The 22275-nt window shown below is 36.8% G+C and overlaps 1 protein-coding gene across 1 annotated transcript in view; it reads left to right on the forward strand.

Annotated features, from left to right (window-relative positions):
• GABRA2 (gamma-aminobutyric acid type A receptor subunit alpha2) overlaps positions 1-22275 on the forward strand; it is a 68785-nt gene that overhangs the window by 23873 nt on the left and 22637 nt on the right. Inside the window, exons 4-5 of the mRNA XM_085322885.1 lie at positions 8299-8366; positions 21258-21478. Of these exons, the coding sequence (XP_085179011.1) occupies positions 8299-8366; positions 21258-21478 (289 nt within the window). The remainder of the gene's footprint in view (positions 1-8298; positions 8367-21257; positions 21479-22275) is intronic.

The raw sequence follows: 22275 nt of genomic DNA on the forward strand, positions 1-22275 counted from the left end.
TCTCTCTCAATGGCTTTCTGGCCCAGGCAATCTGTAATTATTTATAGTTTCAGGAACTTGTTGGGACTTGGTTGATACCCAGTTCTCTAAGCTGTTTGGCAGCATTAGGGCATATGGATAGTTTCACCTTAAGGTGGAAATAAAAGCAGCCAGGGAATTTTAGGTATTTACAATGTTAGGAATTTGAGGCAAAGGAGGATTCAGGCAGATATAAACACAACATCTAGTAATTATGATCTGGACCACAGAGACATTCAGATTAACTTTTATTGACTTAAGTGGAAGCTTGGAGCGTAAATAACTTTGCGAAGCTTGTCCAGTATTCTTAGAGATAATTGGGCACCAAAGTCCTCCTTTAGCCTTACTCTTGAGTGACTTTCTCAAACTTGAGTAGATAGCCTATGAAAAAGTTAAAATTGCACTTTGAATTGTCACTTGTGTGAAAAGCTCTTTAGGCATAGGACCTTTGGGAAATATATTTAATTTCATTTCCTGAAATAATGAGATTTGCAAATTAAAACTACTGGTAAAGTGGGAGAGAAGCAAAAAGTAGCAAAGATGGCATTTATGTATGGAATCTATATTCTTTACATCTTTTTGAATGAGAGTTAAACCCAAAATCCAATCTGTCATATTCATGTAAAGATTATCTTTCTAATATATGTAGATCTATCACTTAGTACAGAGAGAACTTTTAATTTTTATTTTGCTAGATGGAAACAGTATTCTTACAGTTTTCACCAGTTTCTTTTACATACAGGACAAATCTGAGCATTAATTATCTGTCTGTGGAAATATATCACATTATGTGAGTTGTAGATATGCCTACATTTCATTTTGTGCATGCACATTTTGTGAGTAAACTACWTGTATAAAAGACCTCATCTCAGCTAAAAACTTAACTGAAAATGTTTTTCCAACTCATACCTTTTGCTACAGAAAGAAATGATGTTGACAGTTAAGTTAAATGTTTTTTTTCTAGGCTAATGTGTATTTCCTTTCTGGTCAAAAAAGTCTCATCTCTAAAGTTACACCTACTTTTAACTGAGGTTTTGTGTTATTATTTTATTATTTTGTGTATCAAGTTTATTTTCCTGCTATTTTGACTTCCTGTATTCAGTTTCAGAATCATAATTGTGAAGCAAACAGTGCAGAATGGGCTCATACACAGGATTAGGTATTCAGTTGATGTAAATGACATAATGGTATTTATTTAAAGGACATTGTATTACTTTGTGGGATTGCCTAACTTCATGAGTTCTCCAGATCTTTGGAGAGTCTCTGATAGTAATTTCATGGGGCTGTCTATTTAGTATATGATACTGGTAWCTGTTAATAGATTAAAAGCTGTTCAGAGGGAAATCAATTTGAGTCTTTAAGCCCATTGGCTGTAAATTCCTGTCTTCTTCTCCAGCATATTTTCTCCTTCTTTCTTCTGATTTCTTGCTAGCGTCCGAGTAAATGTTTAAGAATGGAGTTCTGTAATCCATAATACAGTTAGATTTTATCTGAATAAAACTTCAGCTATTTACTGTTTGGTGACAAAACTAGTTAAGAGCACATTCTTGTTTTAGGCAGTGATTCTGATCTTATTTATACCAAAGTGGATCAACAGACCAAACGTCAGTAACTCTAGGTCTTACTGTGGTAAGCACTCTATGTACATTTTGTTAGAGATTTGAAAGAGAAATTTACTTACAGCTCATATTAAGGAATTGTTTTGCAGATAGGTCAGGAATAGTGAGGCTAAGTGGTAGTAATGCACTGATGTCAAGGAGGGAAGTGAATTTGTTTCTTCTCATAAAGTTCACTTCTGTTTACAAGTTGAAACTATTTATGTATGCACATGTGACTCTAAAACCATTATAATCTAACATAGCAGATAACAATTGAAGAAGCTGAGTAACTGGATAGATAAAACTGTCTATGAAGCACCAAAACAAAATATAGACAATAGCAGGCAGAATGGTATTTTGAAATACTTTAATTCCTATGGATTTTGCTGCTCCTATGGCTCCAAGTTGTGTGACCTCTTCTTTCTCCCATTCCCTTTCAGCCAGAGAGTGTCTTCAGCTGTCAGCAGACACACTAAAGAGCTTGTCAGTTAAGGACAGCATGTTGAGTTGGAACACTGTTTGATGGATTAAGACTCGGGCTGCTTTACCTGTACAATTTCTGGCTTGTATTATGAATGATGATTTCAAGGCCTTTGGGCAACATTGCCAAGCATGTCCTTAGAGACCGCATTGCAATTTCAGAACAATGTCAATTCCTGTTAAATACATTTTATAGCAAAATAATTAAAGTAACATCAATCTTTTGTCATTATTTCCACAAAAACTCAGAAATCCTGAGTTAAGGCTCCCATAGCAATTCAAACTTGACCTCCTTTTTTATTTTATGTTGACATAATTAATAAAAAGTGTTTCATTTTCACATTTTTTGTCTGGTGTAAAAGCCCTTCAATCAAGTTACAGCCTTGCAGTGTTCTCCTGAGTACTATTTATTCTACATTAAAAATAACATTTGTAAAAGAAAGAGAAATTGTTTCATGCTATGCATTAGTGTTTGTATATTTTAAAAGCCATGTCCCATTAAGAAATATTTTTAATGGTTTTGGATTACCTCAAACAGATTGGCTTTTATTTTAGCTGTCAAAACCGTAGACTTACAGTTTTAGTTCTGTTGACTTTAGAAGTTTAAAAAAAAAAAAAAAGAAAAAAAGAGAAAAAAGCCTTTCTCTTGTGAAAATAGTCTTGACACATAATTATATACCCAGCTTCTTGCAAATGAACACTTGGAACTTTGCTGCTGGTTCACTCTGAGGACTTCAAGGTGGTTACTCCCCTTTCTTCTAATCTTTTTAAACATACCTAGAACCAGCCACGCATGTTTTGACCCTGCTTGSTATGAAAAAAAGCTGTAGATGCTTTTAAGAGGAGAAGAGGACCTACAAAAGTAAAGAGAACCTACATTATTATCCGATTTGAGAAATACTCAAAAGATTCAAGAAAAATGATTCTTCTTCAGAGTTCTCCAAGAAAGATCTGTCATTTKTCTAAGTCTGCCTGTCTAGCTTCCCTAAATCACAAACACTGGAACCTTGGGTACCCCGTCAGCAGTGCAGGAAGGTTAAGAAAGGACTTTTGAAAGAAAACAGAAAAGTTTTGAAAAGTGTCTGGCAGGCAGCATTCCATAAGAACTCCTTCAAAATTGAACTCTCTCTCTGGAAATGTCCAAGTTTGACAAATCTGTAAATGCTGATGAAGAACCTTTTCATCTGACTTTCTTGGCCATCTCTTATTTGGCCTATTTACACTTCAGGCACTCCAAATTCTCTACCAAGCACTTAATCTCAGCTGAGCCAGCTCTTCTGCTGCAGAACAAGCCAGCTGGATCTCAGACCATCAGAATGGGTATCTCAGCAGCATGATAGGTGTCATAGTGGAATGGACCAAGGCACTGGACCAACTCTAAACTCCAAGTTCTGAACTCCTCTTCTAATTTTTGACAAGCCAATGATGTTGACATTGTCCACTATGGATGCTTAATGTTAGGCAGCTGAATCCAGAATTGACAAACAGACTTGCTTCATGTTATTTACACTTCACTAAATCCTTCTGCCTCAGTTTGCCAAGTATGGAAAAAATGAAGATAATAGATCTGTTGTCTTCAGAGAGTGATTATTATAGTTAATATTTGTAAAATCCTAAGTGTCACTTAAACACACACTAAACCTGCCAGATAAGGGTAGATAAGGATCTATAAATACCCTGCAACTTGGCATATTTATTACTTAGAATTCTAACTTCTTAATTTTTTCTTGATATCATGACAGATCAAGTAAGGAAAGGGAATAAGAGGAAACCAGCTCCTGCGAAGCCTCTGAAACATGAACTGAGCAGCTCCTGCTGTTCAGCCTTCTCGGCTGTTTCTTTATCTCTTTATTCTTAACTTTCTGATGCTTTCCTGTCAGTTTCRTTTTGGCTTCAATCTTCTGAGAAACTGGCCTAAGTTAAGCCAGATAAGGCTTCTCTTTCAACAGTTATGACCAAAGTAAGTAAAAAAATCAAACCAAAACAAAACAAAAAAAAGCTGTTAGAATAGCCTGGCTACATTTGCTGCATTTCAGAGCATCTCCAGTGATGTTGGCRTCTGCATGTAATATTCTGTACCTAAGATTTTTCTTTCCTATAGTGGCACTATCAGGAATATCAGCTATACTCTTATCTTACCCTGTTGTCTCTTAGTGCATTTACTTTATTTAACCCTCAAAAGCAATAATTCACAATAACTCAACAAGTCTCAAATATAACCGACTGAGTCCCATCCTCTCCCATTTCTCTTTTAAAAACTSTTTCAGAAGTACTGGGCCTCTATTGATTTAATCACTTTTGAAAACCTGGCCTTTTAGTTAAATGTTTACATAGAGATTTCAGAAAAAGAATTTAAGCATTATATTGGAAAAGAAAACTTAATTTTATGCACAAAAACACATACACATATTGCATGGACCATTTGTTAGCTGAATATATTCCTATGACTTTTGCACAAAAACTAGATCTAGAGCTGTTTGAATCTCCAGTGAGTTAGGAGGGACCCTGAGCTGTGCTGTTCTTGACAGAACATTAGTTATAAAAAGCTTTTAACTGTGGTGTCTGGTGAATGAGCTCTAATCAGAAAGTACTTTTGAAATTGTGTTTTCTGCCTCTGAATTCTTTTCAGTAACTTATTAATGGGATAGGATAAACTGTATATTTTAACACAGATTTGTTTGAAGAGTGTATATTCTTTCAGGATGAAAGCTAGAAATTTGTTGTCAATAATGAAGTTCACTTCTTCACAGAATGGGTAAGGTTGGAAGGGACCTCTGGAGATCATCTAGTCCAACCTCCTTGGTCAAGCAGGCTCACCTACAGCATGTTAGACTGGGTCGCATCCAGGCAGGCCTTGAATATCTCCAGAGAAGGAGAATCCACAACCTCTCTGGGCAACCTGGTCCAGTGCTCTGTCACTCTCACAGTGAAGAAATCCCTCCTCATGTTCAGGCGGAACTTCGTGTGGTTCTGTTTTTGCCCGTTGCCTCTTGTCCTTTTGCATGGGACAGCTGAAAAGAGGAGATTTTTTTACAGGTATTGATTAAGCAACCCTGAGTTCAGGCTTCTAATTCACTTGAATCTTTATTGTAACAGTAGGTAAACGAACAAATGAAGAAACAGACATGAGGCTCAGACTGCTAATGTTAACAGATTATAACAGGAATAATTGAACGCTTACTACGTTTTGGCTTTATTCCTCCCTAAGGACCAGTTTTATTGTATGTAGGGTAGATAGTTACAAAATATGCAAATTTTGACAGCAAAGAGACAGAAATGAAAACCTACCCATTCCTTCTGTATTTTTCTGTGCTTTTACCTTTCCTTTTATCTATTTTTCTTTGTTCTGTTTTCTTCCACCCTTCCTCAGTCATCTCATCTCTTGTAACTTACAAGGGTGTTTTTTTGTCAACTTCATACTCTGTTTCAAGACATTCTGCTTTCTCCCTRCACACTCTGCTCTCACTTGTGGAGAAGCAGCCTTGTGGAGTGTCTGCATTCAGTCAGTAAGAATCATCATGTCAGGAGAGAACGACTGGTTGTGTTGAAACTCTCTGCTGCCACCAGTGACTGGAGCTGTGTGAGTGTAAGACAGTTTTTGGCAAAATGAAATAAAGATGTATTACTACTTTGCATCCATTCCCATTCTTGAGGCTATAAGGAATGAATTTGCCCCAGCACTCTTGTGCAGACTGAAGTGCTGCTGTCAATTATGGCAGTCAGAAATAAAGCTCTTGTAGCTGATGATTGCATGCTGCTTTTTCCTCCCATCCGTTTTCCCCCAGGTCTCGATCCCTGACTCCAAGGATAACGAGGATCCCTAACCTGAAGTATTGAATGCATAGCCCACAAGAGGAATCTACAAACTGTTGTAATTGCTTTCAACAGGCTATTGTAGTCTTATTTGTTAAACCTCAACTCTGTCTTCATTGCTCCTTTCTGATGGAAGTATGGATCCAGAAGTGTGTGGAATTAATATGAGTGTAATGGATTTTTTTTAATGGAACTTAAATGCAAGGCAAACCTAAAGAATTCATGTTTTATAATTGACTGATRTAAATTGTAAAGACATTGTCATGTGTCAAATAATAAGATGTCAGGTGCAAACAACTGATAACAATAGAGTGAAGATACAAAAAGATCGTACTTCGAACTGTAACTCTTTTTTAGGGGATAGATTCAGATTTCCTAACTGACTTTGTTGCCTGAAATGGAATTACTTCAGATTATACCAGTATAATTGAATATAGCTCTCTGCTATTAGAATTGTTTTCACTGTCAATCATACATTAACGCTGGTGTTTTGCATTGAATTATAATTAAGATTGCATGTTGTCATTACAGTACAGGCCAAATTTTGCAATTAGTCCCTGCAGCAGTGTTTTACCCCCTGAAGAGTAGTCTATCTTGTCACTTTTCCATTTCATCTTAGGCTGTGCCAGGTGTCCATTTGGAGAGAATAATCCTTTTTCTGGAGCCTCTCCCACTGGCATCATGCAGTCAGTAKTGTTCTGAACTGTATGTGTGGTTTCCATGCAGTTTTCAGCCAGACTCATACTTTATCCATGTTGAATATTGAAAATAGTGCAGACCCAGTACCTCCTGTTGTCCAGGGACTTAACCTCATATTCTAAACCATTTGGAGCAGGAATCAACTCTGTTTGCATATGTACCCTATATATGGGATTACAACAGTCTCTATCAGATAAGTAAACAACTCTCAGGATATGCAGGGGGAATACACTTTTTGAACTCTCAGAGTACCTAAATGACAACATAGGAAGAGTCAGCCTTGGTTTATTTGMTTAAAAAGCATTAGAGGCAAAAAGAATAAGAAGCGGTCCTGAAAAGAACATGCTTTTGAGTAGGAAATACTATACTAAGTTTTCTATTCTAATAAACATATATCTACTGTTGGAGTGGAGAAGGAAATGCAACTTTCTTCAAAAGTACAGGAATATGCCCTCACCATTCTCAAGCAGTTTGCAGAAAGTACTGTATCACCCTGTTTCTGGGTGCAGCAACATCTCTGATAATACACTGCTCTGAGAAAAGTCTTGCCCTAGTCTAGTGGCTGATAGAGACTCTATAGTCATGTGTGAGCACCACTGATTTCTCCTGGTAGAGGGCAGTGGTTGTATTATTGGCCCCTACAATTACAAGCAAAATTTACCTATGCGATATATTTGTCAAAAGACAGTAACAATATAAAGACAATAACAGTATAAAAACTTGAAAGCATAGATATTAAATGATGCTTGAATGTGCAGTAGTATTCTTTTTAGGAAAGGGAGATTCTGAGATGTGTCAAATTACAGATTTAAATATTTATTTTTCAGCCAATAGTTCGCTTTAAGGCAGAGAATTCCTTGTGTTAGTTGTCTTGATAGCACACAGTAGCTGGCAACTACTATTAGAAATTTCCTGCAAGTGAGTGCTATCCCTGTTAGCACATCATTGAATTTTGAGTCTAATTGAAAACTGAAGAGAGAAAACTCAGCAATTATTTTTCCCCATAGTGTAATATTTAATATTCTGATTCCATGGCTGTCTGACTACAATGATTAGGATGTATATTTTTTCCACAATATTTACAGTGCTGCAAGAATGTATTAGGAGTATCATATATCAAAGGAAAGAACTATTATGTTAAAACATATGCCACTTAAGATGCCCAATTGAAATATAGGGCACTGCTGAACATTACTTTTGGTGTTGTCAGTAATTGTACTGTAAGGTTTTTCCTGTCTTTGGCTTTGAAAAAGCTATTCGAGATGAAGAAAACAGTAGTGAATTATAGAAAGGCTTTAACAGGAATGGTCTACTACAATAGAAATAATAGCTCTGCAACAAAGGCATTTTACAATAGTACAGTTCATATCTGTACTACTTTGTTAAGTCCAAGACAGTACAGTTATTTTTGCTGATGGTGAAATGGGAAATGTGTGTGTGTACTTGCTGATGGTTGTATAGTCCTTCAACGGAAATGAGCTAATCAGCAAGGCAAACTCTCATCTGAGAACCTCTGGTAATTGCAGAATAATTCAGTGAGCTAGAGATCACCAGTATATACGATAGGATACTGGTTAAGAAAAGTAAATACAGGTAGGAGCTTGTTCATAATGTCCTATAATTTTGTATAGAGAGTTTAAAGAAGCACTGTAAGTTTAAAATGTTTACTTGTGTTTTCTGTTTATATCAGACAGTATTACTGAAGTCTTCACTAACATCTATGTGACCAGTTTTGGACCTGTTTCAGACACAGATATGGTAAGTTTCTCAATCTTTTGCTTGTGTGGTAAAAGATGTAAAGAGATCTACTGTAAACTTTCTTTAAACTTATATTCTACTTTTACTTGTTCTGAGCAATTTCACTGAAGTTGGGAAGTGCCAAAGCACAGAAAGACCAAAGATGGAACTTGGTTTATAGATCTGACATGATGAGTGTATTTGTATCAACTGTTGAGGCTGGACCAGCGATTTGTCTTTCAAGTGAATCTTCTAATTATCTGCACTGGCTTTGGTTCACATTGTGGAGTTGTCTATAAATGTGTGAACCTGATTTCTCTTGAAACTGGAATGGAAGGTGCGTGGTAGGAACACCCCTAATGGAACTGCTGATACCCCATCTATGCCTACTTGACTGTGAGCTGGAGGGACCGTGTTGGGATGAGGCACGTCTGTGGGGCTTAAGATTGGGCAGCCCAAATACCATTGGCTGCACCACGCCCCAGTTCCAAATTCCATCCGAGCGCAGATGTTGCTCTCGTTACCAAATGACGCTTCACCGGATTTGACTGGGACGGACGGGCCGTCCATAAAATTCAACCTGGAAAAGGTTCCCTGTATCGCACAGGGTTCGTAAATAGCTAACAGTCCAWGGAGTCTGACCGGAGTTAGTCTGAAATAAACTTGAAATGTGTAGTTTGGAAATTGTGTCCGCTATATCAACTGTGTGTTTCTACAGATCTCCCCTCTCTCATCTGCACCATTAACAAAGCATTCTGGGAAAAAACCTACCAAAATAACCAAATTCATATAAATGTAGTCATCAGTGGATTACTTTGTAAGGTGAATTTAGGCAGAACTTTCTGTGATAATCATGGATGAAGACATGCTTCAAGAAAGTAAAATCATCTAGCCTTATATTCTTAAAAGCCCAAAACCTCAGTGAGTATTATTTTCTTGTGTACTTGGGGCTTTCATAGTCACTAGGTCTTTGAATGTCAACAGAGACCATTTGATAAGATCTAGTGGCATTAAAAATAAAGAAACTGACAATATTGCTCTGGATCACAGCTTCTCATAAAAACAGCAATAGAAAGAACTCTTGAGACAAGCAAATTATATGCCTAGTAGGGAAGAATGTCTTGTACTGATGAGGAAACTCTTCATTGATTTAACAGCTCTGAAAGGGAAGGACAAAGTAGTCTGAAAATTGCTTTAGCCACTCTTGCAGTTCTGTACTGACTTCTTACTGTATGATCACCCTATCGATATCTGGATTTTTATATTACTAAGACAGCTGTATCAGATTAATGGACATAGGGCTATGCACAATACAGAAAGCAGGTGGTAYGGTTTAATTGTGGAGAAAAATGATCAATTTTTTTTGAAGATTTTTAATCATACATGAATACGTATGAAAAATATAAAACACTATCCCTGTGTGTGTATATCTGTAAGAAAAATGAATATTTTTAAAAAYATACAATATTTATTTTCTTCTACGGAAACTAATGTTATGCATCATAAAGGAACAAGAGACATTTTAAGTTATAAGTTAGGAAAAAAACAAGTATTTCTCAGTACAGTGTGCTTTTTTAAAGATATTTGCTGAATGAGTAACAGGGAGTCATAGTTTTAGAGAAAGTATTCTGTTATTTTAATTTTTTGTAGTAGTTTCAGTTTTCAAGCTTTATATTTGCATTGTGATGAAAACACTACTGATACTTCACATGAAAAGTTATTTCATGAAAAAATACACTTTCTTGTCTCTACATGTGTTACCTCTTCTTGTGAGCTCTTTTGTCTAGTTGTTGGAAGTTTCTGAAATGTTTCATATTTTATTGTGAATTATAAGAAATGAGTCATAATGGTGATGACAATATTTCTTGACTTTGTTAGTCTAGTATATGATGACTTCACAATCTTTACATCTACTGTACTGTGAAATGAGAAGGTGATGTTAACCAATTTTAAAGATGTGGTACTTGAGCACAAGGAGACTTACCAAGGCCATGCAAGTCTTCTGTGCTGAAATGGGACTTTAATGAAAAGCTCTCTAAGCCTAATCCCAAACTGCTGGAGCAGTTTTAACATCACTGTGTAAATGGAGAAATGGTAGTTGTTTGTGTAAATGGTAAAGGGAAATTATAAATTGTAAATGGTGTATAGAGAACTCTGAGCATCCGTTTGTACAGATCAATGTGGCAACACGAGGAGCAAGACACTAAGGCATTAGGTTGTTTGATGCCATGACTAMCTGCTCTGCTCAGAGGTGTGTACTGAAACAGAATACATCAAGTGGCAGCTGTTACCATAATGGGTAGGTCTATTTACAGATAAGTAGACAGGTAAATAAGAGTGGTTTAATATCTATTAATACAAGCTTCAAGATTAATTTAGCATGCTGAGCTGATGATTACAAAATTATTTTGAAATACATCAACAGTCAGAAAATTTCATCATGAATTTTGAAACATGAATTTTGAATTTCCAAGTAACCACATAATCTGTCAAATGTGAAGGTGACATAAGAGTACATATCATATGCTCTTTCATTTAAATATTTCATTTACAAATTACTAATGTAAATTACTATATAGGGGTTTTAGAGATAGATATTTTCTTTTGTAAAAGTTTGAGAAAAAATGTTCTCATTTTTTCAAACTTTCCCCTAAAATGTTTCATTGGAAGAATAAGTTTTGTTCATGGCCACATCCTCCTAACTCTCCAGTGAATCTCACAGCTTTTCAGGAAGGTTGAGTCCTAGCCTCTGAGGTCCTCCAGTTCCACACTGTCAGTGAGGCCATCAGTCACGCTAGGTTTTTAGGCTGGACGTTGCTGTTGTCTAAAACTACAATAGCCACAAATRTCAGTAGGATTCCTTATCCTGGGATTTTTCATATTAAAGAAGGTCAGCAGACATGTGACTGCACCCTTGTGCATTATCTATTTGGCATTCTTTTTTTCTCYGTTAGCATCTTTTGAGGAAAACAGTGCTTTGGAGAAAAGCTTACTGAAAATGGGAATGGGGCTTACTGCCATTGGAGAAGATTAGTATGTGGTTCTAGTATGGAACAGGGAGAATGCACACTGATAATGGCATTTGGATTGGTGCTAAGTACACTGTTCTTGCRTAGTGATGTTGGTTATAGAGTTGATAAAATGTCGTCTTAGTCTTTATTGTTATTGATTTTATAGAAATTAGTGAGATATTTGTTTTTCTCACTAAATGAATTAGTTCCCATTAAAGATAATATTGTATTGTGTGCAATCTACAACTCAGTATGATTGCTCAAGTGTAGGGTTTTATTTAAATTCSTTGTATTTTTCCGTCTGTAATTTTGCCAAAAAGAAATTAAATGCAGAGGAACTTGATCTGTGGCAGATTTCAGGCTGGGTGAAATTGTGATTGATAAATATAGCATGTAGAAGCTAAAATTGAGTTTTTTTTACAAATATATTTGATTCCCATTGTAGATTAACATTTTGACTAAGATAAAAAAAATTCTACTCTCTCATTGCTTAAAATAGTCGGTTCCCTATTCTGTTGAATATTGGCCAGAAGTCATTTGCAAACTGTACTTCAAACGAACTGCTTCAACTAATATATGAATGGTGCTCATATTAGCTTTGTTTTAAAAATGCTATTGTATATTAACCACAGAATGTAATGTCAAAGAAAATCATAGAATGATAGAATCAATAAGATTGGAAGGGACCTCTGGAGATCATCTAGTCCAACTTCCCTGCTCAGGAGGGTCACCTAGAGCATGTTAGACAGGGTTGTATCCAGGCGGCCCTTGAGTATCTCCAGAGAAGGAGATTCCACAACCTCTCTGGGCAACCTGGTCCAGTGCTCTGTCACTCTCACAATGATGAAATTCTTCCTCACGTTCAGGCGGAACTTCCTGTGCTTTGGTTTCTGCCCATTGCCTCTTGTCCTATCACATGAGACAGCTGAAAAGAGTTTGTCCCCGTTCCCTTGACACCCTCCCTTCAGGTACTTATAGACATTGATAAGATCTCCCCTCAGTCTWCTCTTCCCTAGGGTGAAGAGGCCCAGCTCTTGCAGCCATTCCTCATAGGGCAGATGCTTCAGTCCTCTGATCATCTTTGTAGCCCTACTCTGGACTCTCTCCAGTAGCTCCATGTCTCTCTTGTACTGGGGAGCCCAGARCTGGACACAGTAGTTGAGATGAGGCCTCCCCAGGGCTGAGTAGAGGGGCAGGATCGCCTCCCTCGACCTGCTGGTAACAGTCTTCCTAATGCACCCCAGGATACCATTGGCCTTCCTGGCTGCAAGGGCACATTGCTGGCTCAGGGTCAACTTGTTGTCCACCAGCACTCCCAGGTCCTTCTCTGTAGAGCTGCTCTCCAGAAGGTCAGCCCCCAGCTTGTACTGGTGCTTAGGGTTATTTTTCCCTAGGTGCAGGACTCTGCACTTGCCCTTGTTGAAGCTCATGAGGTTCCTCTCTGCTCAACTCTTCAGCCTGTCCAAGTCTCTCTGAATGGCAGCACAGCCCTCTGGTGTATCACTACTCCCAGCTTGGTATCATCAGCAAACTTGCTGAGGAGGCACTCTGTCGCCTCATCCAGGTCGTTGATAAAAAGGTTGAACAGGATGGGACCCATTACTGAGCCCTGGGGGACGCCACTGGCCACGGGAYTCCAAMTGGACTCCACGCCACTGATGATGACCCTCTGAGCTCTGCCTTTCAGCCAGTTCTCAGTCCACCTCACTGTCCCCTCGTCTAACCCACACTTGCTGAGCTTATCTGGGAGGATGTTATGGGAGACACTGTCAACCTTGCTGAAGTGAAGGTACACAACGTCCACTGCTCTCCCCTCATCTACCCAGCCAGTCATTCCATCAGAGAAGGCTATCAGGTTGGTTAAGCAGGATTTCCCCTTTGTGAATCCATGCTGGCTACTCCTGATCACCTTCTTTTCCTCCATATGTCTGGAGATGACATCCAGAATGAGCTGTTCATCCCCTTTCAGGGAACGGAGGTGAGGCTGACTGGCCTATTGTTGCCTAGTTCCTCCTCCTCGCCCTTCTTGAAGACTGGAGTGACACTGGCTTTCTTCCAGTCTTCAGGCACCTCTCTGGTCCTCCAGGATCTTTCAAAGATGATGGAGAGCGGCCTGGCAACAACATCCGCCAGCTCCCTCGGTACCCGTGGGTGCATCCCATCCGGGCCCATGGATTTGTGGATGTCTAGCCTGCCCAGAAGGTCTCTAATCCTGTAAGATGTGTTTTCAATTTCATTTTATGGAGTGATGAGAATCAAGGAAAAGAAACCAAAACATGGGATTAAACAGCACCTTCAGTGCTTTTTCTTTTTGTGTTATTGTTTCTCTGAAATATTTAAGTTCATTATTATAATGCTATGCCTTATAGGCTTCCAACCAGATCAGTGATACAAATTTGTTTTGACACTAGCCTAAGAAAAGAAAAACTGTATTATTAATAAGATAAATAAATAAATAAATAAAACTGGATAGAAAATGTGGAAAAGAAAACATCTCTCAGTTGTTTATACTGTAATTTTCTAAGGTGAATTGTAAGGCTAAATTGTGATTTAAGTGGCTAATTATGACATTTATAAGTACATTAAAATTTTTACTTTTTGAAAATTCTAAAGGTGAAGGATAATTAAATTCTGGATGGAATGTGGTCTATAGGATGGCAAAATGAAAATGATTTAATTTAAGCAATTAAAACTCATTCTTTCTATTTTTTTCAAAATTATAAATACTATTACAGAATCATAGAATCATAGAATCGAATCAGTAAGGTTGGAAGAGACCTCTGGAGATCATCTAGTCCACCCCCCTCCCCTGCTCAGGCAGATCACCTAGAGCATGCTAGACAGGATTGCATCCAGGGGATTTTGAGCATCTCCAGAGAAGGAGACTCCACAACCTCTCTGGGCAACTTGTGCCAGTGCTCTGTCACTCTCACAGTGAAGAAATTCCTCCTCATACTCAGGCGGAACTTTCTGTTGTCTGGTAGTTTGACATAGCTTTATATATATGCTGATACATGCTTTTACTGCTTTTTCTCAGAATTACTTTCTCTCCAGGCTCTCCTGATACTTTAGCATATAAAATTTCTCCGATAACCATAACTTCTTGAGAGAAAATTTATAAATAATAAATGAAAAATACATTTATTCTTCAAGCAGTAGTTATTGTATGTAAGACATAACATATAACCACTGAGAGTATATGATCCTACTAGTCTACTTAGTGCAGCTGTTTTATCAAGTGCTGTCTTATAGTAGCCTTTCTAATTGTCACTGGGAGCAATCCCTTCTATTTTCCTACAATAGATGGCTAATAGGTGGTAGGTCCTGAATAAAAATATGCAAAACCTGAATCACTGTTGGTTTGAATATTAAAACTAACTAACTTTCTGACAATTTTAAACTTTCAACCTTTGCTTTGCGTTGACTTTGTGGAGTTTTTTTTGTTTTTTTTTAACTGTGGTTGCATCCTTATTTTTCCCTATTTATTTTTATACAACAACTGTTTGTCATTTCTTGCTGATTCACATGCATTTTTTCACCCTAGAATCAAGAAGCATGAACATTTCTTTGCAGATCTGGTCATACCCTGTTAGTTCGGTGCTACACACCCTTCCATGTCGTCAGTTTGCAATTAAACTTCTAACAAGCTTTTCTGATTTTTCAAATATGTCCAGTGCACAAATTTTCAATGAAGGCTGAAGGTCAAACCCAGAAATCACTAGATGGATTGTTACAGAATCTCTTGCTATCATTTAGAATAGTTTTTCAGAGGGAGTTAGCTGAGTGGAGCATCACGTTTCCGTTTCCATGTCTATTTTTAAGATTTTTTCATTCCATTTCGTATTTCAGCTTCTGTTTCTTTCTACTAAACCTTAGCATTTTAGCTGTTTCAAAGTGTGATTGTTAGCTGTGGTTCTTTAAAGAGGTACTATAGAGGGACTGTATGATGTGTAAGTCATGACAGAATATGGAAGTGCTACAAGCTGATTGTTTTCACAAAGGTAAAAGAAAAAAAATATTGCAATTATTTTACTGTAAATTTTATTCTAATTCAATACAGAAGAGTAATTAAGATTGAAAGGCAAACAAATGATAAATACACTTGGTTGTCTTAAGTGTTTGGGAGCATGCAGTTTGTCCTTTTATCATTAGAATGTTTCTGAAAAATCAATAAATTGGTTGCTATCTTCCCTAATATCATGGGCCCAGATCATTGCCTTTGCAAGTTAAATCTATAGGCTGAAATTTTAAGGGGGATATCTCACATGATCTCTTGCAGAACTTCTTTCATTCTGTTGGGAAGGATTGTTCCCCTGTGCAGCATCCTGTCAGCTGGATCAGTGTTGGAGATTCATTTGTCAGAGACTGTGTCCAAGCCCTTCCCTGACACTAGCTCCCAGTGGTACCTTCCATTTGCATTCCTGTCCCTGGCAGCAGGCATCCATTGTGTTTCCAGGGTTGCTTCTTCTCCATTGCTGAACAGAAAAGGGTAATGAGATATGTTTGTATTTTCAGTGATAGTGTTATGGATAATATGCTGTAGTGTCTTTTCTAAGTAATCCCTATTTGTGTCTTTCCCATTCCTGTTATATCCCTCCTTAGCRCTTATTTTAGGTCCTGAGTTCGTTCTCCATCAGATCTATGGAAAGGAAGAGAAAGAAAATGATTCAGAGAAGGTTTTTTTCAGAAAAATGAATGAATGTGAATATGAATAGGAAGACATTCTCTTCCCCTAGACCTTGTCATTCAGACTAGTTAAATACATTTTTTTCAGATTTTTTCAAATACTACACTTTTAAATAAAATGCTTGAACAAAAATGACTGAAGTTGACAGAAGAAGCAGAAATAAAAGGCTTGGAATGAATTCTTCAAATAGAGAAAAATCATACTGCAATTCCCTAGAAATATACCACCTTTTCTATAAAGTATTAAAGGTCATGTACCTGGCAGATATATATTTAAAAATAAATACAATGAAAAACACAAATTCCTTTGAAATGCAGTGCTAGCTAAGGCAAGGTGTATGTTTTTAACAGGGGCTTTAACAGGGGTTTTCATTAAAAAAAAAAAAGGCAGTTTCAAATCACTGCCCTTTTCCATAAGGGAATTTCTCCAGAATATTTCCAGGGGCAGCTGGTGTTAYGACAAAATGCCTACTTCAATATTTGTAAGAATTCTATTCAAACCTTCCAAAGACTCAAAAGAAATATCTGGCTATTATTTCCCTCTGTGTTCTGTGCACACGTCAGAAAGTAAGTAAGTTTTGGAAAAGGAGAAATGGACTCAATTTATAGATCCATAGCATAGTATTTGCTGTTAGATACCCAGCTAATGAAATGTGCCATCTGTACAGAGCCTGAGCCTGAGTAGTCGGTGTTTGTGATTGGAGTGTAGAGGGATATTTGGAGGGCAGGACAGTTGCATCCCAAAATCTTTTGTATGCTGTGGCTTCATCATCAGCTTCAGTCCTGATACTTAGACAAAAGTGTTTTAGAGAAAAGAGTAGCAAAAAGTGGGACAGAGGTGGCAGAAACATCATTTTTCTAGTCTGGTAGCAGGCCTAGGTGAAGCTGGAGCAGGGACCATCTAGCCATGTCCCTCAAGCACTGTGGGGTTTTGCAGAACATTGCAGTGTATTAGCACCTGTGCACATCATGTGTGCCATAGATAGATTTATCCTACAGAAAATGAAATGATGAAGGTGATAAAAAAGATTTGTTTCTCCTAATGTAAAAACCATTTCAACATTTACTGAGAAACTAGATCCAAATGCTTAGTGAGAAAGTTCGTTAAATTAACTTGAAGGAGTGACATTACATACTTGCAGCGCTCATCATGTGTAAATATCAGATCATAGCAGGAATTCAGATATATGAAAAATGCTTAGCTACTGGACAGATGAATTTATCTATTAAGCCCCTGTATTAGCCAGGCAAGAATTAATCTGTTGTGTTTATCTCAGCAATGTTTCAACAACAATATTTTTGACTGTTGTGAAGGAATCCATAAAAAAGATTTCTGGGCTGTCTCCATTTTCCTTATTTTTGAAATTTTACATTTGCCTTTTACAGTTTTATATTTTACAATGCTTAAAGTTTGTTTTCATTCTAATGTATGTGTGCTAGTTAATGGCTTAAACAGTAGACAAAAAAAGAAAAGGCCAAACTTCCTATAGAGAATTGATTCAGAAAAATGTGTGCAAGAGGAACTCTGGCCTGAACTGCTCACTAAATAAAAAGCTGTGTTCCAGGAGGTGATTAATAAAATGTTCGGTCTGTGCCATGGCAATACTGCTTGCTACTTGACATGCACAATTTTTAAAGTGTTTGGAACACTTCCATCTCTACTCCAGATGCAAAGACTGCCAAAATCTGCCAACCATGAGCTGAGAGGATGAGAGTAATTTTTTATTTTTTTAAACTGAATTTCTCCTGTACAAATCTAGCCTTAATAATAAAGAATTGTTTCCTGTAAAGAAAAAGGATTGCTTATACCCAAGTCAGTAAAAGCTTCTCCCAGAGATACTAATGTCTTTAGTTATGTTATGAAAGTCAGCCCCAACTATTACAAATTAAAAGAGGAAGGCAATTATTTCACCATTTTATTCTTCTGACTAGTGAACTGGCAGAGGCTCAGTGCTTCTAGCACTGTAATAAGAATCTCATTCTCTATCCCTAAAATTTCATAGAGGCTAGTGTAATACATACTTGACAGTTTATGTTTAATTGTACTGTGTTAGAGTCCAGCTGTGAAAGCATTTGAGGCACAAATCAGCAAGCAGCATTTGAATGTCTAGAAATCATCATAGAAGTCCTTTATAATTTTGGAAGTAAGATCTTGTGATTTTATGGAGATACTATGTTGGAAATAGTTTGGTACTGTCCAATGCTGACACGTTTCTTTTTYATATAGGAGACTGTGTGTAGATTGTATAAAACAGATATCAGGTATTAATTTGGGTCTTTGTCTCTAGAATCCAGATTTGCGTTTCTAACAGAATATTAGCCTTGCTTGAAAAGTAAGCATTACTGACATTTATGACAAAGTGATTACTGTTTTAAATAGGGGATAATTACAAAATCTTTATGTAATCTTTTGGTGAATGCTGACTTTTTAACACATTGTTTATGTTCAAAATACTTGAATAGTTTCCTATGTTTTTGTTCTGTATAGTGATTGTTGTAGGGATATTCATGATCATAAGTAGAATGGATTTGGTTCATGAAGGAACCTGGATCGGTGAATATAGCACCAGGATATTAGAAGTTAGGGTTGTATTTTGCTGCTGCTAGTCATGCAAGTTAATTTCATCCCAGTGCCTTGATTTCCCTTTATATAAAACTGAGATCCCAATAAGTCTTTTGCAAAATGCATTGGGATCTGTAGAAAGAAAAGTTATATAAGAACTACATGAGGTTTTATTACTGTTACAGTGAGTGGAAGGAAGAGATGGACATGATCATTCTTACTAAAGCTTTATTACCTTTTTCTATCTTCTAAATGGGGTGTTCCGTAAAACAAAGATTTCCGGTGTGGATTGAACAGAAATTTGCCAGTGGAGAAATTAGAATTACCTGTGAATCAGTCATAGACTTATCAGTGGGATCTTTCAAGGCTGCAACTCCGATTCTGCCCTGCTTATTCTTCTCCTTAGGTAGTTGCCATGCATCAGAGTTTTTTTTTTTGAATTGGTACTGTTTTGATTTGGTGGCATTTCTTTCCTGCTTTTTTTCTCTTTTATAGCTCTTGTAATTCTCTCTATAAATGATAGAAGACTGAAGAAGCAGGACCTTTGAAACTCTTTATTGATGGACACATTGAAAAAACTTAAGATACATATTTCATCTGTCCATGTGTATGGGGATCTTTGTCAAAGGAACTTGCAGGAATTATCACACACTATTGTTGAACTGCAGTGGGATTTCAAAGTTCTGCTTCCTCAGACTCTTTTGAAGGCCCTTGAAGTCTTATTCCCTCAGGCTCTTCTTCACACTTTTTATACCCCAACCATCAATCTTCTGATATATGGCAATGATTTCTTTTAGTGAATATTCAGTACAGCTTATCTATTTGAAATAGGACAAAACCTCTCAGACAGAAACCATAAGGAAGATTTTAGGCAATTGTTTTCTTTGGATTACCTGGTATTTCTAGTCAGATCTCATATATTCCACTGTGTCTTCAAGCACACAGTTCCTGCTGCCCTTGATAGTCCTTGATTTTGTGTGATTTCTAATTTTCCCTGGTGTATAATGGGACTGGTAAGTAATTTACAATTTCTATATAGGCTTTTAAGTCATAAGTTATTTAGGAAATAAGCAATATAAAATCAGCAGATAAAACAGGACCCTTCAACATGGTCTGTCGTAGAGAAATGGGCATCAAGAGGGAGTGTCTCTGGCAATGATTAGACACAGAAGAAGATCAAGTATAATGTGCAAATGAAATTAAAAGTTCCTGGTTAAAACTGCTTTCTCCCCTGCCCTTGCCATGTTCTTTCAGCCAGCAGAATGCTTCTTCCACCTGCTTCTCTGTGCCTCTGGCCCTGATCTGGAAAAGATCCTGCCAGCTCCTGGGCTCACAGAGGAAGTGTTGCTGGGAAAGGCAGTCTGTCGCTTCTTGTTGCCTACTCAGTCAGCAGTCCTTTGTATAACAATATGATTGACTGAAGCAAACTGATGCTTAACCAGTGCTCAAGGCGGCCAGTAAAAAGTGATGGGATCCAATAAGTTCTCTGAAACCACTTTTAGCTCTCTTCCTTATGCTGTTTGGATTTTATCAGTAAAGCTCCATTCAAGGATACCGTACAAATAGAACAATTTACTTAAACAATTGCATTTGCAAAGTAATTGCAATGGTACAGACTGTTATAACATACTGATCATTTGACAGTAKGGATCCAGTTTTCATCTGTCCAGCAAAACTGAAATTGCACCAAGCTAACATTTGCCACTGCATCATACAGTTTCCTACAAATTTTTCATGTTCTTGGAATTACAGTTCATAAGCAGTGCTCACAGTTACAAACTCCTCAATCAATTTACACATACAGTTTGAAGTTAGTTGATGACCTTATACTGTCAATGTTTAATCAGTATCTTTTTTTTTTTTTTAGATTTAGAATAGCAACAAAAAGTAGCAGATGGAATATCTAGCAAGAGTGACAGAGGTATCCAGTGTAGGTCATCARTTGCTTTTTTCTTGCATCCTGTTCTTCAGACTACACTTCCTTCACAATATTAGATATCAAAGTAAAATCCTGTTTATCAGTCCTTGCATATGAACAGATTTCAGCAGGTTATGTTTCACCTTTTGTTCATCAGCTCTCAAGGAAGAGCTAGACTCCACTTTTCCTTGTCTATATGCTTATGCTAATGAAATCCATAACTATAGAAGGGCCTTACTACTGGTTTATTTTTCCTTCAGAAATAAATCTCTCTTGTATCAATCTTGCTGAATATATTGTACCCATTTTGGATAGTCTTGTTTCCTTCAKTTGAAATTCACCCATTCTCTGTGCTCTTGAAATGCTGGATTACTCTCCTACAGGTGCATCTACTGCAGGGACCGTTTAATATCCTTTAATATCTTTTTGTATCCTTTTTCATGCTTAATGTAAAATATCAGTATTTATTGAAATTATCTTTCCCACAGATAGTGGGTACCAGCTGCAGAAATCTAAATATTGGAAGGGTTCAAAATGCAAACAGTGTTTAGCAATCATGAAGACAAATATCATACCCTTAATATCTTGAGTTCCTTTCAGTATTGTACAATTTCATGTGATGAGTTTTCATCCTATCATACAGTTTTACCAAGAGACTAGTGCTTTTCTTTTCTGATACTCAAAAAGGAGATTAATGTTTCATTGTGTCAAAAATTATCTTTATTCCATTATAGGAATACACAATAGATGTTTTCTTCCGTCAGAGATGGAAGGATGAGAGATTGAAATTTAAGGGCCCAATGAATATTCTTCGATTGAACAACTTAATGGCCAGCAAAATCTGGACCCCAGATACATTTTTTCACAATGGGAAGAAGTCAGTGGCTCATAACATGACAATGCCAAACAAGCTTCTACGAATCCAAGATGATGGAACTCTCTTATACACAATGAGGTATGCCTTTTGATCTGTTCTCATGTTATTTTTGTTATTTTTGATATTTTTTCAAATAGCAATTAAATAAGGTTCCCAGAAGACTTTCCTTACTTGTAGCCCAGCAGAAACAATACTAGAAAAATGTGTGTTTTGTTTCCATTTCTGCTACAGGTTTGTTGGATGATTTTGGACAGATTAGTTTTCCTGCATGGTTTTTCAGTTTTCATGCTTGTAAATACATTAAAAGATACTGACCACCTACTTTGAGATCTTTAGATGGGAAATATTGTACAAGAATTGTTAAAATACTCAGAGTTTACCAACTCCACATTAGAATGTTTAAACTAGCATGTGATTTCTACTGAAGGCCTGTTAATGTATGCGTTATATTAACCACATGAGCCATTGTGGAAATTTATTATTGAGATCAATGGCAACAAAAAGAGGAAGAAGAAAAGGTTAATAAGAGCTTAAATTCTTTCCAGCAAGAACTGCGGGGAAAACAGATCTTTCTCTCCAATAACAGTTTCTGTATATCTAATTATAATATTTTACTTAGAGTTTTAATTTTTAATTTTTGCATACTGTGCATGATTAGCAGCTAAGATAAATATTTAGCTAGTAAAATAAATTGTTAATTTGGTTGGAAAATAATTTATAAAACCAGCATGTGTTCATAGGCATAAGCAATATTTCTGTAAGACTAATTTCTTCTTTGATTTTTTTGCAATAATTTTATCTATATCATTGAAACTGTTTTATTCAAATGTTCAGAAACTAACTTATTTTTCTTTGTTTTTCTCTGAATGTTTTTA

Source organism: Rhea americana, unplaced genomic scaffold, assembly GCF_003343005.1.
Source record: "Rhea americana isolate MKP2758 unplaced genomic scaffold, rheAme1 scaffold_8, whole genome shotgun sequence".
NCBI classification, from domain to species: Eukaryota; Metazoa; Chordata; class Aves; order Rheiformes; family Rheidae; genus Rhea; species Rhea americana.